This window comes from Trachurus trachurus, assembly GCF_905171665.1.
Source record: "Trachurus trachurus genome assembly, chromosome: 21".
Lineage (NCBI taxonomy): Eukaryota > Metazoa > Chordata > Actinopteri > Carangiformes > Carangidae > Trachurus > Trachurus trachurus.
The window spans coordinates 31,307,058-31,325,608 of NC_139899.1; the positions used below are offsets into that span (position 1 = coordinate 31,307,058).

General features: G+C 39.8%; 2 protein-coding genes across 2 annotated transcripts in view; one reads left to right on the forward strand and one right to left on the reverse strand.

Annotated features, from left to right (window-relative positions):
• Nucleotides 1-18,551, reverse strand: part of LOC311004857 (uncharacterized protein) — a 340,983-nt gene that overhangs the window by 156,227 nt on the left and 166,205 nt on the right. The window lies entirely within an intron of this gene.
• LOC311004883 (tRNA wybutosine-synthesizing protein 4-like) overlaps nt 13,035-18,551 on the forward strand; it is a 196,513-nt gene continuing 190,996 nt past the window's right edge. Inside the window, exons 1-4 of the mRNA XM_083997074.1 lie at nt 13,035-13,160; nt 13,963-14,087; nt 17,732-17,807; nt 18,049-18,229. Coding sequence (XP_083853200.1) covers nt 13,110-13,160; nt 13,963-14,087; nt 17,732-17,807; nt 18,049-18,229 — 433 coding nt within the window. The 5' untranslated portion in view covers nt 13,035-13,109. The remainder of the gene's footprint in view (nt 13,161-13,962; nt 14,088-17,731; nt 17,808-18,048; nt 18,230-18,551) is intronic.

Sequence of the window (18,551 nt, forward strand, 5' to 3'; positions counted from 1 at the left end):
CCTCAAAGTTGCATCTATAGTTTTTTTGTTTTTTTCTTTACGGGAAAAGTGCCTCATACTCCATATTTACTGTACAGTAACATGACTTTGGCCCATAAGTTCTGGCAATACTTGGTACAGGTGACTTCAGGACCACCCTGGCTACTTCCACAGTCATTATCAAACAATTTTACTGTATAATTTTGGAGAAATTAAGCCTCAAAGTTGCATCTCTAGTTTTTTTGTTTTTTCCTTTACGGGAAAAGTGCCTCATACTCCATTTTTACTGTACAGTAACATGACTTTGGCCCATAAGTTCTGGCAATACTTGGTACAGGTGACTTCAGGACCACCCTGGCTACTTCCACAGTCATTATCAAACAAGTTTACTGTATCATTTTGGAGAAATTAAGCCTCAAAGTTGCATCTCTAGTTTTTTTGTTTTTTTCTTTACGGGAAAAGTGCCTCATACTCCATTTTTACTGTACAGTAACATGACTTTGGCCCATAAGTTCTGGCAATACTTGGTACAGGTGACTTCAGGACCACCCTGGCTACTTCCACAGTCATTATCAAACAATTTTACTGTATCATTTTGGAGAAATTATGCCTCAAAGTTGCATCTCTAGTTTTTTTGTTTTTTTCTTTACGGGAAAAGTGCCTCATACTCCATTTTTACTGTACAATAACATGACTTTGGCCCATAAGTTCTGGCAATACTTGGTACAGGTGACTTCAGGACCACCCTGGCTACTTCCACAGTCATTATCAAACAATTATACTGTATCATTTTGGAGAAATTAAGCCTCAAAGTTGCATCTCTAGTTTTTTTGTTTTTTTCTTTACGGGAAAAGTGCCTCATACTCCATTTTTACTGTACAGTAACATGACTTTGGCCCATAAGTTCTGGCAATACTTGGTACAGGTGACTTCAGGACCACCCTGGCTACTTCCACAGTCATTATCAAACAAGTTTACTGTATCATTTTGGAGAAATTAAGCCTCAAAGTTGCAGCTCTAGTTTTTTTGTTTTTTTCTTTACGGGAAAAGTGCCTCATACTCCATTTTTACTGTACAGTAACATGACTTTGGCCCATAAGTTCTGGCAATACTTGGTACAGGTGACTTCAGGACCACCCTGGCTACTTCCACAGTCATTATCAAACAATTTTACTGTATCATTTTGGAGAAATTATGCCTCAAAGTTGCATCTCTAGTTTTTTTGTTTTTTTCTTTACGGGAAAAGTGCCTCATACTCCATTTTTACTGTACAATAACATGACTTTGGCCCATAAGTTCTGGCAATACTTGGTACAGGTGACTTCAGGACCACCCTGGCTACTTCCACAGTCATTATCAAACAATTATACTGTATCATTTTGGAGAAATTAAGCCTCAAAGTTGCATCTCTAGTTTTTTTGTTTTTTTCTTTACGGGAAAAGTGCCTCATACTCCATTTTTACTGTACAGTAACATGACTTAAGCCCATAAGTTCTGGCAATACTTGGTACAGGTGACTTCAGGACCACCCTGGCTACTTCCACAGTCATTATCAAACAATTTTACTGTATCATTTTGGAGAAATTAAGCCTCAAAGTTGCATCTCTAGTTTTTTTGTCTTTTTCTTTACGGGAAAAGTGCCTCATACTCCATTTTTACTGTACAATAACATGACTTTGGCCCATAAGTTCTGGCAATACTTGGTACAGGTGACTTCAGGACCACCCTGGCTACTTCCACAGTCATTATCAAACAATTTTACTGTATCATTTTGGAGAAATTAAGCCTCAAAGTTGCATCTCTAGTTTTTTTTTTTTCTTTTCTTTACGGGAAAAGTGCCTCATACTCCATTTTTACTGTACAGTAACATGACTTTGGCCCATAAGTTCTGGCAATACTTGGTACAGGTGACTTCAGGACCACCCTGGCTACTTCCACAGTCATTATCAAACAATTTTACTGTATCATTTTGGAGAAATTAAGCCTCAAAGTTGCATCTCTAGTTTTTTTGTTTTTTTCTTTACGGGAAAAGTGCCTCATACTCCATTTTTACTGTACAGTAACATGACTTTGGCCCATAAGTTCTGGCAATACTTGGTACAGGTGACTTCAGGACCACCCTGGCTACTTCCACAGTCATTATCAAACAATTTTACTGTATAATTTTGGAGAAATTAAGCCTCAAAGTTGCATCTCTAGTTTTTTTGTTTTTTTCTTTACGGGAAAAGTGCCTCATACTCCATTTTTACTGTACAATAACATGACTTTGGCCCATAAGTTCTGGCAATACTTGGTACAGGTGACTTCAGGACCACCCTGGCTACTTCCACAGTCATTATCAAACAATTTTACTGTATCATTTTGGAGAAATTATGCCTCAAAGTTGCATCTCTAGTTTTTTTGTTTTTTTCTTTACGGGAAAAGTGCCTCATACTCCATTTTTACTGTACAATAACATGACTTTGGCCCATAAGTTCTGGCAATACTTGGTACAGGTGACTTCAGGACCACCCTGGCTACTTCCACAGTCATTATCAAACAATTTTACTGTATCATTTTGGAGAAATTAAGCCTCAAAGTTGCATCTATAGTTTTTTTTTATTTTTTTCTTTACGGGAAAAGTGCCTCATACTCCATTTTTACTGTACAGTAACATGACTTTGGCCCATAAGTTCTGGCAATACTTGGTACAGGTGACTTCAGGACCACCCTGGCTACTTCCACAGTCATTATCAAACAATTTTACTGTATCATTTTGGAGAAATTAAGCCTCAAAGTTGCATCTATAGTTTTTTTTGTTTTTTTCTTTACGGGAAAAGTGCCTCATACTCCATTTTTACTGTACAATAACATGACTTTGGCCCATAAGTTCTGGCAATACTTGGTACAGGTGACTTCAGGACCACCCTGACTACTCTCTCAGTCATTATCAAACATTTTTATTGTATCATTTTGGAAAAATGAAGCCTCAAAGTTGCATTTTTTGATTTTTTTTTGAAGGAAAAAATGCCTTATACTCTTTATTTACTGTACTATAACATCACTTTGGTCCATAAGTTCAGGCAATGGTTGGTACAGTTGACTTCAGGACCACCCTGACTACTCCTCCAGTCATTATTAAACATTTGTACTGTATCATTTTGGAGAAATTAAGCTTCAAAGTTGCATCTTTAGCTTCTTTCAAACAGGAAAAATGCCCTATACTCAATTTTTACTGTACAACAACAACACTTTGGTCCATAAGTTCAGACAAAGGTTGGTACAGTTGACTTCAGGACCACCCTGACCAATCCTTCAGTCATTATCAAACATTTTTACTGTATCATTTTGGAGAAATTAAGCCTCAAAGTTGCATTTTTTGATTTTTTTTTTTTTTTTTTTTAAGGAAAAAAGGCCGTATACTCCATATTTACTGTACAATAACAACACTTTGGTCCATAAGTTCAGACAAAGGTTAGTACAGTTGACTTCAGGACCACCCTGACTACTCCTTCAGTCATTATTAAACATTTTTACTGTATCATTTTGGAGAAATTAAGCCTCAAAGTTGCATCTTTAGCTTCTTTCAAACAGGAAAAATGCCCTATACTCAATTTTTACTGTACAATAACAACACTTTGGTCCATAAGTTCAGACAAAGGTTTGTACAGTTGACTTCAGGACCACCCTGACCAATCCTTCAGTCATTATCAAACATTTTTACTGTATCATTTTGGAGAAATTAAGCCTCAAAGTTGCATTTTTTTATTTATTTATTTTTTTTTTAAGGAAAAAAGGCCGTATACTCCATATTTACTGTACAATAACAACACTTTGGTCCATAAGTTCAGACAAAGGTTAGTACAGTTGACTTCAGGACCACCCTGACTACTCCTTTAGTCATTATTAAACATTTTTACTGTATCATTTTGGAGAAATTAAGCCTCAAAGTTGCATCTCTAGTTTTTTTGTTTTTTTCTTTACGGGAAAAGTGCCTCATACTCCATATTTACTGTACAGTAACATGACTTTGGCCCATAAGTTCTGGCAATACTTGGTACAGGTGACTTCAGGACCACCCTGGCTACTTCCACAGTCATTATCAAACAATTTTACTGTATAATTTTGGAGAAATTAAGCCTCAAAGTTGCATCTCTAGTTTTTTTGTTTTTTTCTTTACGGGAAAAGTGCCTCATACTCCATTTTAACTGTACAGTAACATGACTTTGGCCCATAAGTTCTGGCAATACTTGGTACAGGTGACTTCAGGACCACCCTGGCTACTTCCTCAGTCATTATCAAACATCTGTACTGTATCATTTTGGAGAAATTAAGCCTCAAAGTTGCATCTTTAGCTTTAGCTGTATCTTATAATTATTTTGGCAACAACAAAGGTCTAGCCTACTACATAGAATAACTAGCCTGGTTGGCACGACTTTCCAATGTTGATACTCAGCATTGGGTCTGGCCAAGACGTTAAGAGAATCCATTTCTCAAAGCGCATCCTTCAAACCTGGTTTACCCGCCCCCCTCAAATGCCTCAGTCTGCTATTGGTCGAAGCCAGAATAGGCGGTGTCGAAGCTTAAACCAATCACACCGCTCTTGTCCGCTGCTCCATGCTGCTGTTTACAATGAGGTTCCGGTCGCTGCTCTACTGCAACACGCCTCTACCCAGAGCCGTTGGAGAGGCTCGACGTTGATTGGCTCTCGAAAAAGAGGGTGGAGTTCCCGAAAATTCGGGAGACAGAAATCCAGTTAATAGCACGGTTGGCCAGACTAGAAGTCAGCAGCGCTTTTGCGAGGCGTGACGTCACTAGTGTGGGCGCGACCAGGCTATAGAATAACATCACTTTAATTAATAAATACATTAATTATTCAATTACATTTTAATTTGATAGTTACTTTTTTAAATTTTTGCATATAAATTTACAATAGTTAGTTGGTAACGATCCAATGCGTCAGCGCATGCGCAAATGAGATTTTCCCTGTTGATTGCCTCCTCGACGTTCACTGGACGATCTTCACTTGGTTGCAAGAATGGCTGCAAGAAAAGGGTAAGTGGGGCTTTCAAATAATTTCCAATGTTTCTTGGGTAAAGGACACTGGATTTTGAAATTCCTATATCTTTTTCAATTAAAATTATGTGGGTTAAAAAAAAAAAGTGTGTCATCACAAATATCTATTTAATTGGCCAAATATTATTAGCTTGGGTTAACCGAGACACGTGGTCAGCTTACATGCACTTTGTGCACATTATATAGCTATTTTAATGCGCTCTGGCAAGCGGGGGCCGTTAACCGATTGTGCCAGATGCGCCAGAGCGCGCACCTCTGTGCCAGGCTCGCGCTCTGTGGAGATTTGTGTTTATTCAACTTAACAGGGATGCTGAACAGAGGAATTAATACACACATTCACACAAAAAGGTCCTATGTTCCCTGGTTTGTTCATCGACCGGCAACAGCGGGGAACATAGGACCCGGGGAACATAGGTACGCTCCCGTCTCGGTTAACCCAAGGCAATACTATTTGGCCAATTAAAAAAATATTTGTGATGACGCACTGTTTTTTTTAACCCACATAATTTTAATTGAAAAAGATATAGGAATTTCAAAATCCAGTGTCCTTTACCCAAGTAACATTGGAAATTATTTGAAAGCCCCACTTACCCTTTTCTTGCAGCCATTCTTGCAACCAAGTGAAGATCGTCCAGTGAATGTCGAGGAGGCAATCAACAGGGAAAATCTCATTTGCGCATGCGCTGACGCATTGGATCGTTACCAACTAACTATTGTAAATTTATATGCAAAATATAAAAAAAAATATTTATTTAATTTTTTTTCTATGTAGTAGGCTAGACCTTTGTTGTTGCCAAAATAATTATAAGATACAGCTAAAGCTAAAGATGCAACTTTGACGCTTAATTTCTCCAAAATGATACAGTCATATGTTTGATAATGACTGAGGAAGTAGCCAGGGTGGATCTGAAGTCAACTGTACCAAGTATTGACCGAACTTATGCACCATGTTGATGTTACTGTACAGTAAATATGGCATATAAGGCCTTCTTCCTGTTTAAAAGAAGCTACAGATGCAAATTTGAGGCTTAATTTCTCCAAAATGATACAGTAAAAATGTTTGATAATGACTGAAGGATTGGTCAGGGTGGTCCTGAAGTCAACTGTACCAACCTTTGTCTGAACTTATGGACCAAAGTGTTGTTATTGTACAGTAAAAATTGAGTATAGGGCATTTTTCCTGTTTGAAAGAAGCTAAAGATGCAACTTTGAGGCTTAATTTCTCTAAAATGATACAGTAAAAATGTTTGATAATGACTGAGGGAGTAGTCAGGGTGGTCCTGAAGTCAACTGTACCAACCATTGCCTGAACTTATGGACCAAAGTGATGTTATAGTACAGTAAAAATGGAGTATGAGGCACTTTTCCTTAAAAAAAAATCAAAAAATGCAACTTTGAGGCTTAATTTTTCCAAAATGATACAGTAAAAATGTTTGATAATGACTGAGGGAATAGTCAGGGTGGTCCTGAAGTCAACTGTACCAACCTTTGTCTGAACTTATGGACCAAAGTGTTGTTATTCTACAGTAAATATGGAGTATTAGACCTTTTTGTCATGTTTAAAAAAAGCAAAAAATGCAACTTTGAGGCTTAATTTTTCCAGAATTATACAGTAAAAATGTTTGACATTGAGTGAGGGAGTAGCCAGGGTGGTCCTGAAGTCAACTGTACCAACCATTGCCTGAACTTATGGACCAAAGTGATGTTATAGTACAGTAAATAAAGAGTATAAGGCCATTTTTCCTCCAAAGAAATTAAAAAAAAAATCAAAAAATGCAACTTTGAGGCTTAATTTCTCCAAAATGATACAGTAAAAATGTTTGATAATGACTGTGGAAGTAGCCAGGGTGGTCTTAAAGTCAACTGTACCAACCATTGCCTGAACTTATGGACCAAAGTGATGTTATAGTACAGTAAATAAAGTGTATAAGGCCTTTTTTCCTCCAAAAAAATCAAAAAAAAATCAAAAAAAGCAACTTTGAGGCTTAATTTCTCCAAAATGATACAGTAAAAATGTTTGATAATGACTGAGGGAGTAGTCAGGGTGGTCCTGAAGTCAACTGTACTAAGTATTGACCGAACTTATGGGCCAAAGTCATGTTACTGTACAGTAAAAATGGAGTATGAGGCACTTTTCCAGTAAAGAAAAAAACAAAAAAACTACAGATGCAACTTTGAGGCTTAATTTCTCCAAAATTATACAGTAAAATTGTTTGATAATGACTGTGGAAGTAGCCAGGGTGGTCCTGAAGTCACCTGTACCAAGTATTGCCAGAACTTATGGGCCAAAGTCATGTTATTGTACAGTAAAAATGGAGTATGAGGCACTTTTCCCGTAAAGAAAAAAACAAAAAAACTATAGATGCAACTTTGAGGCTTAATTTCTCCAAAATGATACAGTAAAATTGTTTGATAATGACTGTGGAAGTAGCCAGGGTGGTCCTGAAGTCACCTGTACCAAGTATTGCCAGAACTTATGGGCCAAAGTCATGTTACTGTACAGTAAAAATGGAGTATGAGGCACTTTTCCCGTAAAGAAAAAAACAAAAAAACTAGAGATGCAACTTTGAGGCATAATTTCTCCAAAATTATACAGTAAAATTGTTTGATAATGACTGTGGAAGTAGCCAGGGTGGTCCTGAAGTCACCTGTACCAAGTATTGCCAGAACTTATGGGCCAAAGTCATGTTACTGTACAGTAAAAATGGAGTATGAGGCACTTTTCCCGTAAAGAAAAAAACAAAAAAACTAGAGATGCAACTTTGAGGCTTAATTTCTCCAAAATGATACAGTAAAATTGTTTGATAATGACTGTGGAAGTAGCCAGGGTGGTCCTGAAGTCACCTGTACCAAGTATTGCCAGAACTTATGGGCCAAAGTCATGTTACTGTACAGTAAAAATGGAGTATGAGGCACTTTTCCCGTAAAGAAAAAAACAAAAAAACTAGAGATGCAACTTTGAGGCTTAATTTCTCCAAAATTATACAGTAAAATTGTTTGATAATGACTGTGGAAGTAGCCAGGGTGGTCCTGAAGTCACCTGTACCAAGTATTGCCAGAACTTATGGGCCAAAGTCATGTTACTGTACAGTAAATATGGAGTATGAGGCACTTTTCCCGTAAAGAAAAAAACAAAAAAACTAGAGATGCAACTTTGAGGCTTAATTTCTCCAAAATGATACAGTAAAATTGTTTGATAATGACTGTGGGAGTAGCCAGGGTGGTCCTGAAGTCACCTGTACCAAGTATTGCCAGAACTTATGGGCCAAAGTCATGTTATTGTACAGTAAAAATGGAGTATGAGGCACTTTTCCCGTAAAGAAAAAAACAAAAAAACTAGAGATGCAACTTTGAGGCTTAATTTCTCCAAAATGATACAGTAAAATTGTTTGATAATGACTGTGGGAGTAGCCAGGGTGGTCCTGAAGTCACCTGTACCAAGTATTGCCAGAACTTATGGGCCAAAGTCATGTTACTGTACAGTAAATATGGAGTATGAGGCACTTTTCCCGTAAAGAAAAAAACAAAAAAACTAGAGATGCAACTTTGAGGCTTAATTTCTCCAAAATGATACAGTAAAATTGTTTGATAATGACTGTGGAAGTAGCCAGGGTGGTCCTGAAGTCACCTGTACCAAGTATTGCCAGAACTTATGGGCCAAAGTCATGTTATTGTACAGTAAAAATGGAGTATGAGGCACTTTTCCCGTAAAGAAAAAAACAAAAAAACTAGAGATGCAACTTTGAGGCTTAATTTCTCCAAAATGATACAGTAAAATTGTTTGATAATGACTGTGGGAGTAGCCAGGGTGGTCCTGAAGTCACCTGTACCAAGTATTGCCAGAACTTATGGGCCAAAGTCATGTTACTGTACAGTAAAAATGGAGTATGAGGCACTTTTCCCGTAAAGAAAAAAACAAAAAAACTAGAGATGCAACTTTGAGGCTTAATTTCTCCAAAATGATACAGTAAAATTGTTTGATAATGACTGTGGGAGTAGCCAGGGTGGTCCTGAAGTCACCTGTACCAAGTATTGCCAGAACTTATGGGCCAAAGTCATGTTATTGTACAGTAAAAATGGAGTATGAGGCACTTTTCCCGTAAAGAAAAAAACAAAAAAACTAGAGATGCAACTTTGAGGCATAATTTCTCCAAAATGATACAGTAAAATTGTTTGATAATGACTGTGGAAGTAGCCAGGGTGGTCCTGAAGTCACCTGTACCAAGTATTGCCAGAACTTATGGGCCAAAGTCATGTTACTGTACAGTAAAAATGGAGTATGAGGCACTTTTCCCGTAAAGAAAAAAACAAAAAAACTAGAGATGCAACTTTGAGGCTTAATTTCTCCAAAATGATACAGTAAAATTGTTTGATAATGACTGTGGAAGTAGCCAGGGTGGTCCTGAAGTCACCTGTACCAAGTATTGCCAGAACTTATGGGCCAAAGTCATGTTACTGTACAGTAAAAATGGAGTATGAGGCACTTTTCCCGTAAAGAAAAAAACAAAAAAACTAGAGATGCAACTTTGAGGCTTAATTTCTCCAAAATTATACAGTAAAATTGTTTGATAATGACTGTGGAAGTAGCCAGGGTGGTCCTGAAGTCACCTGTACCAAGTATTGCCAGAACTTATGGGCCAAAGTCATGTTACTGTACAGTAAAAATGGAGTATGAGGCACTTTTCCCGTAAAGAAAAAAACAAAAAAAACTAGAGATGCAACTTTGAGGCTTAATTTCTCCAAAATTATACAGTAAAATTGTTTGATAATGACTGAGGAAGTAGCCAGGGTGGTCCTGAAGTCACCTGTACCAAGTATTGCCAGAACTTATGGGCCAAAGTCATGTTATTGTACAGTAAAAATGGAGTATAAGGCATTTTTCCTGTTTAAAAAAAACTGAGATGCAACTTTGAGGCTTAATTTCTCCAAAATTATACAGTAAAATTGTTTGATAATGACTAAGGAAGTAGCCAGGGTGGTCCTGAAGTCACCTGTACCAAGTATTGCCAGAACTTATTGGCCAAAGTCATGTTACTGCACAGTAAAAATGGAGTATAAGGCTCTTTTCCTGTTTAAAATTCATAAGGCCCTGTTAGGTAGGTACACGGGAACACACACACACACACACACACACACACACACACACACACACACACACACACGGGAACACACGCGCGCGCGCGCGCGCACACACACACACGGGAACACACACACACACACACACACACACACACACACACACACACACACACACACACACACACACACACCTTGCCTTTGTATTATCCGCGTCTTACTTTGAAAACCGTAAGTCATCTCGCTTGGTTCTGAACTAGCGTTAGCTTCGTCAGTGGACTCGGAGAATTTACCGTAAGTTCTATGATACGGGCGCAGTTCAAATGTTTGTGCGGCTGGCTTGACTCCGCGAGGAAGAACGACGGCTCACTTGACCGCAGTAAATTGAGCCACCCACAAAAAATGCATTTAAATTAAAAATAAGTAAGCTTAGCAAGAATTTTGCATTCTATCCAATGGGGGGAATCACAATTTGTATTATAAATCACATTTTTTATTGTAGATCTGTTTTTTTACGGAGTTATCAACCTTATCAGTTTCAAGTGAAATTTGTTTGCCAGGCCACTTTTCGCACACTTCTCCTCAGCAGGCTGGATATAAAGCATTGTCCCACCCACAACAGCAACCAGAGACCACTCAAATCAATTGTTTTTTTTCAAGTACAGTTGTAGCAACAATTTGAAATCATTTACAGCCATTGCCTGTTAAAACTTGAAAAGCTATGGAGGCTCAAACCTTAACTGGCTCATTTTACCTGATGGCCCACTTTACCTGATGTCACCCTAAGTGATTGCTGTCGGAAGATAGAACTATTTAAGAATTATATTAACACAAATATATCACTCACTTCTGCTTTAATACCATAGTACTGAACAAATCCACTAATCCATCCACTGACTCTGCTTCTGCTCTTATTCCAGCGCTTCTACCGACAACATCCACACAACATGGAGGACACGGTTCTGTCGGTCCAGACTTTACAGTTACAGCTCTGACTCAGCTACAGTAACATTATAATAACACAACAACAACAACAACAACAACAACAACAACAACAACAACAACAACAACAACAACAACACAACGACACGTTGAAGGGCAGAGAACTCAGGTAACGACAGGTGTTAACGAGGAAAACATTCAGACTGTTCACCTTACCTTCACACGACGAAATAAACTGCTACACAACCGCGTGGTGAAAAGTGAAAGTAAACTTTAAACAGGAAGAGGAGGAGGAGGAGGAGGAGGAGGAGGAGGAGGAGGAAGAGGAGGAGGAGGAGGAGGAGGAGGAGGAGGAGGAGGAGGAGGAGGAGGAGGAGGAGGTGACATGTGTAATCTGAGTAGACAGACTGGTGTTTTTACTGCTGTTGTTTATTTCTACTGAACCATAAAGAGTTAAAACATTAATGATAATATCGATCTCCAGTCCGCCGCTTGTCAGAAGAACATGTGTGTGTTTCCCCTGTGTGTGTTGTGTTGTTGTGATGTGGTCAGGAGCGTCAGCAGGGGGCGACACTGATCCACTGCAGCAGGGACAACACCCACAGGAGAAGAACTGGGAGCTTCCTAGAAAACATCCATGGAAAAACAGATTTTTTTTTTTTTGTGCTTTATTGAGGTGAGATGAGCATAACAGCATTATCTAAGCACATAACATAGACATATGTTGACATTATGTATTATAGAGAAAGATAAAGGTGGACAAAGCAGACAGGGGGATCATGAAAAAAGGAGACAAAAATGACAATGACAATAAAAATAATGACAATTTAAAAAAAAAAAAAAAAAAGGAAAAAAAACATAAAATAAACATTGCCAGATGATAAGGAATCCATCTTTCTAATAAAGGTTCTTAAGGAAGAGAAGATGGGAGAGGTCTTGGAAGATGGAGGGACTGCAGGTGTTCAAATCAGTGCATCCTCCTGAACATTATTAACTGTATCCTATAATACTTTCCAGCGTAACTATGGTGATAATTAACCTGCAGCTGAACATAAACCAACATAAACCAACCTGAAAATGAAATAATAAATGTAACCTGTGAAGTTTTTTTTTTTTAATCATTATTAAACATTTATATATACAAACATACAAATATTCAAACAATAAACATACCATGAACAGACAAACAAAAAATATATACATATATACACTGAACGGGGTACCAACACTATATTATATTTTATATATTATAGGTATTATTAAATAGTTGTTTGCAATAATTTATAATATTCCAAGGTTTTTATAGCTTTTCTGTCTTTCATATTTTGTAATAGCTGCATGTAATATCTGATTTCTATTTTAAACTCATAAAAATATGTTTTTTTGGATGACCATTTACATTTATGGATATAATATTTTCCTTGTAAAATAAAAAGATTCAACAAAAACAATTCCTTTCCCTTAAGGTTTTTTTCATCATAAGTAAGAATTATATCTCTCTTTTTTTTAGTTTAATCTTGATGCCTGTCAAACATTTAAACATGTTTTCTAGTCCTATCCAAAACAAATGAGTATAACGACATTCAAAAAAAAGATGACAAATATTTTCCTCCTCCTGTTCACAAAAAGTAGCTACAGTGGATATTAATATTTTTAAATTTAGAGATGGCCTGATTGACCGGGTAAATTGAGTGTATAATTTTGAAAGAAACTTCCTTAATTTTGTTTGTGACACAGCATTTGTGTAACGTGTGAAGTGAATATTACAGGTAAAAGCCACTGATCTCAGCAGTCGAGGCCTCTGCTCTGAGCGGCGGGAGCTTCGTCCTCCGCGCGGCGGGAGGCGGCAGAGCGCGACGCGGCGGAGCGAAGCGGCGGAAGTGACGCGACCTCCACGTGACGGATGTTTGAATTGTTATGACCCGTGTGGACCGGAGCTCCGTGTCCGTGGGTGTTTTTGGAGAGAGAGAGAGAGAGAGAGAGAGAGAGAGAGACTGAGACCGGAGAGACTCCCGGTGAAGCGGCCCCGTTAAGAGGCTCCGTTCACCGCTGACACGATGCCCGCGAACAGCGCGAAGAAGCGGCAGCAGCAGCGAAGAGACACCGCGGTAAAAACACGTCATGTAGCTACTCTTACTGTAACGTTACTGTACCGAGGAACTGTAACTAAGTACTCCGTTACTAAGTACTAGAGTAGGGATTTCCATGACATGCTGCTGCAGCTACTCCATCACTACAACAGCTCAGAGGAACATGTTGAACATTTAGGCTATTTTACAAACTAAATGATCCTACTTTACTCATTCAGCCTACTTGTTATTTCCATATAACCTGCTTCTGTTTCACAATCATTCACAGGGACATATGAACTGTTTTACTCCTCCATTCATCTGACAAACGTGGCTAAAACTTATCAAACAACACAATATGAAGTTTGATTGTTTGTTTTTTATACCTTTTATCATAACAAATACAACAGTCAGTAGTAGCAGCAATAGAATAATAATCAAAATACTAATTCTATAGACATGGATGATGGATGGATGATTTAATAATCATTTAAGTCTTTTTTCTTTCTAAGAAAAAACATTAAAAAGTTATTTTTTCCATATTGAGATTCTCTTTTTTATTGAATGTGATGATAACATGTTGAGTTTTAGATGATGTAGCAGTTGTAATTAGTTCTTTATCACCAAGAACATGAATGAAACAGATTAATGCTTAGACACTCAATAACTGAATATAAAGTGATTTCCTCTTTCTACCTGTTACTATTACTACAGTATTTGTGAGTAACGTAACTATCCTGTGTGTGTGTGTGTGTGTGTGTGTGTGTGTGTGTGTGTGTGTGTGTGTGTGTGTGTGTGTGTGTGTGTGTGTGTGTGTGTGTGTGTGTGTGTGTGTGTCCAGGTGCAGGGCACCAACGACAGCAGTGTGGTCAGTAAGGTGTCGGCTGCAGCTCACGGTTACTTCACTGACCGCTTCCTGCAGCGCTTTGTGTGTAAAGTGTCCAGAAGAGCGCCGCTCATCAACAGGTGAGTTCAGGTCAGGTGACCAGCTGGGTCTGATGTCATAGATATATATACTGACTAGAGGCCGCCTTCTGCTTCTCAGCGTATGTCAACACGGCCGCCATCTTGGTCCGGGGTTTCTGACCCAGCATGTAACGCCGTATTATGTAATAATGACGCATTATGTAATAATGTAATAAATCTTCACGTCATTATGTAATAACGCCGCATTTTGTAATAATCTGCCGCATTTTGTAATAAAAATCTTGAACGCAATATGTAATAAACTTCGCCGCATTTTGTAATAAGTTGTTACATTTTGCATCACTTATTACATATTGCGGGTGTTACACTTTTTTATGAAAAAAATGTAATAATTTGGTGCATTATGTAATAAACCACCAAAATGGATGTCTTAATTAGAAAGAAAAAAACATTAACAATAATACACGCTGCTCCTCCTCCCCGCTGAGCAGAGCGGTCGGGGTCCGCCCGCTATTCAGACATCCCGCTATTCCGACATGTCACTATTTAGACATCCCGCTATTACGACATCCCTCTATCTAGACATGCCGGTAGTCCGACACTTTTTGATACCGCTATTCCGACACGTCTTTTTTTTTTTTTTTTTTTTTTTTACATCTGCGATACCCAGGCGCGTCTCTCTCTCTCTTTTCTTTTCAGCATGTCTATCACCGGTTTGATGAGGGAGTGATGTTCTTAATCTCAACAACTAAACTATCAAGTCGCAAACAAAACTGACACATATGATAAACAAACAGAACTATGCTGCAGTTTGTTTGTCAAGTTAACCTGTCACCTTCAGCACCACGGACAGCGCCGCGGATGAGCCGCGGAGCTGCAGCTGTGAGCGTCTGGGCTCTGGGCTTATGGCCTGGGGCCTCATTTATCAAAACTGTAAGTTAGCAGTGTAAAACTGCTGCTACTAAATGTTTTGCTTAGGCCTACGGCGAAAAGACACCCAACATATTTACACCTTTTTTCAGATCTATCAAACTGTGCGTGCACAACTCTGCACCTCAACTTTGATAACTGGATCCAAGAATGGTGCGCAGTTGCGCACGTGAACACACCTCCGTCCCCGGAATGCCTACACAACCATATATGGTCAGCACGTGCATATTAATTAGCCATGTGCGCTCTGTGGAGCGACAACAAAGTGACAACGAAGACAACGGGCGGAGGGAGGGGGAAAGAAAGCGAGATACATGGCATCGGGCAATAAATCAGGCAAAAACCTCCCAAATCTCAACAAAAGGGAGCAGAAAAAAGAATACTCTTATGTAATCTGCCCCTTTATTCCAGACAATCTTTTTTTTCTTCTTTTACCTATGTTAAAACAATGTAAAGCAGCAGGATAAACTCAGGTGACTGAATAATAACAGTCTCAGTAGCTGCAGATCAGTGTGCGCTGCCGCCGGTGTGTTTTTAAACTTGGAGGGTTTGTTTTTTCTTCTCTAATAGGCCAATGTATTTGTGTATGAGAAACAGTGTCTCAGATGAAAAAATAAAAATAAATCAGAAGGACACGTCTGACTATAACGTAATCAATCAATGTCGGAAAAGCGGAATGTTTGAAAAATAGTAAAGTGCCGCTACTCCGACAATGAAAAAAAAAATGTCGGAATAGTGGGACGCTTAAAAAATAATGTTAATGCCGCTATTCCGACAATTAGAAGTCAATGTCGAAATAGCGGCATGTCTGAATAGCAGCATGTAACCAGAGCGGTCTCCTCCGACAGCGGGTCCCACGCGGATGGTAACCGCTCCGCGTCTCTCCCTCCCCCCTTGTCCACCGACAATAATACGCCCGGGTCATGTTCGTCTGTGGAGGGATGACATGGACCACGGTCCGACTGGAGCTCCAGGCCGGGTCCAGCTCTGCTCCAGCAGCGGCAGGGGCGGCTGGGATCGCCGCCCCCGGAGCCGCAGCTGGGGCGAGCTGGGGGGGGTCGAGCTGTGGGATTTCATCGGGCTGATGATGCTGGAAGTGATTTTGCCTCTGATTTTCACCAGATTTAACATTTTATCAAAATTTGCCCAGCTGATCCAGGCTGTGCCAGGCTCGTGCTCTGCAGCGATTTGTTTATTCATCTTAACAGAGCGCGAGCGAGATTTAACACACACACATTCACACAGGCGACACACACATACGGGCTACACATGATACACATACCCACACACACACACATCTGAGGGGCCGAGGCGCCTGCCGAGCGGCACGGAGAAAAGCGCATCTGGTGGCGTGCCCCTCAGGGAGCACCCAGAGCGGAGCGGTGGGATAGATAGATAGATAGTTAGATTTGACCGTCCTACTGGTTTTAGAAATTAATTCATATTTATGATTCATGCATGCTGGTATGCTTAAAGTCAGTGTTATTCTGATGGTCCTAATGTCTTTTTTTTCTAATTAAGACATCCATTTTGGTGGTTTATTACATAATGCACCAAATTATTACATTTTTTTCATAAAAAAGTGTAACACCCGCAATATGTAATAAGTGATGCAAAATGTAACAACTTATTACAAAATGCGGCAAAGTTTATTACATATTGCGTTCAAGATTTTTATTACAAAATGCGGCAGATTATTACAAAATGCGGCGTTATTACATAATGACGTGAAGATTTATTACATTATTACATAATGCGTCATTATTACATAATGCGGCGTTACACAGCAGTCAGACCCTTGTAGAACACATTTCAGTGTATTTATGCATGTGGGTGTATGTAGCCTAAATGTATGTTAGATAGCCTACAAAATTGCTGTTGTATGATAAATGTATGTCTGACATTTATAATAAACCAAGCGGCTTGAAAATCGGTTGAATATTCAGTGAGTTATGGCGATTTTAATGGTTGATAGACCTCTAATGCAGGAAATAGACACGGCTTCCCCCTGACCAAGATGGCCGCCACGTTGACGTATTCCACTCAATAGAGCTGCCTGGGAACGCAGCATCTAGTCAGTATATATATCTATGGGTCTGATGTGTCTGATGCAGCAGCTGAGTTTGTCCCTCTGAGCCACCGTAGTAGTAGTGAGTTTGTCCCTCTGAGCCACCGTAGTAGTAGTAGTGAGTTTGTCCCTCTGAGCCACCGTAGTAGCAGTGAGTTTGTCCCTCTGAGCCACCGTAGTAGTGAGTTTGTCCCTCTGAGCCACCGTAGCAGTGAGTTTGTCCCTCTGAGCCACCGTAGTAGTGAGTTTGTCCCTCTGAGCCACCGTAGCAGTGAGTTTGTCCCTCTGAGCCACCGTAGTAGTAGTGAGTTTGTCCCTCCGAGCCACCGTAGTAGTAGTGAGTTTGTCCCTCCGAGCCACCGTAGTAGTGAGTTTGTCCCTCTGAGCCACCGTAGTAGTGAGTTTGTCCCTCTGAGCCACCGTAGTAGTGAGTTTGTCCCTCCGAGCCACCGTAGAGGTGAGTTTGTCCCTCCGAGCCACCGTAGAGTTTGTCCCTCTGAGCCACCGTAGAAGTGAGTTTGTCCCTCCGAACCACCGTAGTAGTGAGTTTGTCCCTCCAAGCCACCGTAGAAGTGAGTTTGTCCCTCCGAGCCTCCGTAGCAGTGAGTTTGTCCCTCTGAGCCACCGTAGCAGTGAGTTTGTCCCTCTGAGCCACCGTAGCAGTGAGTTTGTCTCCTTGTTGCAGAGGTTACTACGTGCGATGGAGAGCAGTGGATCAGTGCGTCAGGACGTTTCTACACGTCACCGAGGAGAGAAGACAGGTGAGACGCTGCAGCTAGGTGTCCTCCTCCTTTACTCCTCCTCCTCCTCTTCTGTCTGCTCTTCCTCCTCTTCCTCTACCTCCTTTACTCTTCCATCTCCCCTACTTTTCCTCCTGTTTCTTGGTCCTCCTCCTCTTCCTCCTTCTCCACTCCTCTTCCTACTCCTCTTGCTTTACTCCTCCTCCTCTCCTCCCCCCCTCCTCTTCCTCATGTTTCTCCCTCTCTGTCTCTCTGTCTCCAGATCCTGTCGCTAGGCGCCGGCTTCGACTCGTTGTATTTCCGTCTCCATGGCGACGGAGCGCTGGACGGCGTCGTGGTGTTTGAGGTGGATTTTCCCGACGTGGCGCGACGTAAGCGTGACCTCATGACCTCTGACATCACACTGAGGGGGATGTTGGACTCGCCCCTCGCTCCTCCCGCAGGTTCGTCACGTCACAAGCTCATCAATCAATCAATCAATCAATCAATCAATCAATCAATCAATCAATCAATCAATCAATAAGGCTTCATACAAGTAAAAATTCAAAGTGCTTTACAAATGATTGGAAGAAAGAAAAAACAAAAATGGATTTAGTTTAAAAGGTTGGTTAGTCTACACTCCCCTTTTCTCTTTTTTCTCAACCATTTTCTATCATGTAAACTGTACGGCTGTATTTATTTATACAAATGATTGAATGACTCATAGTAAATGAAAGATGTATAAATAACATTGTGGTAATCTTATAAATTGCTTTCTTACTGTTT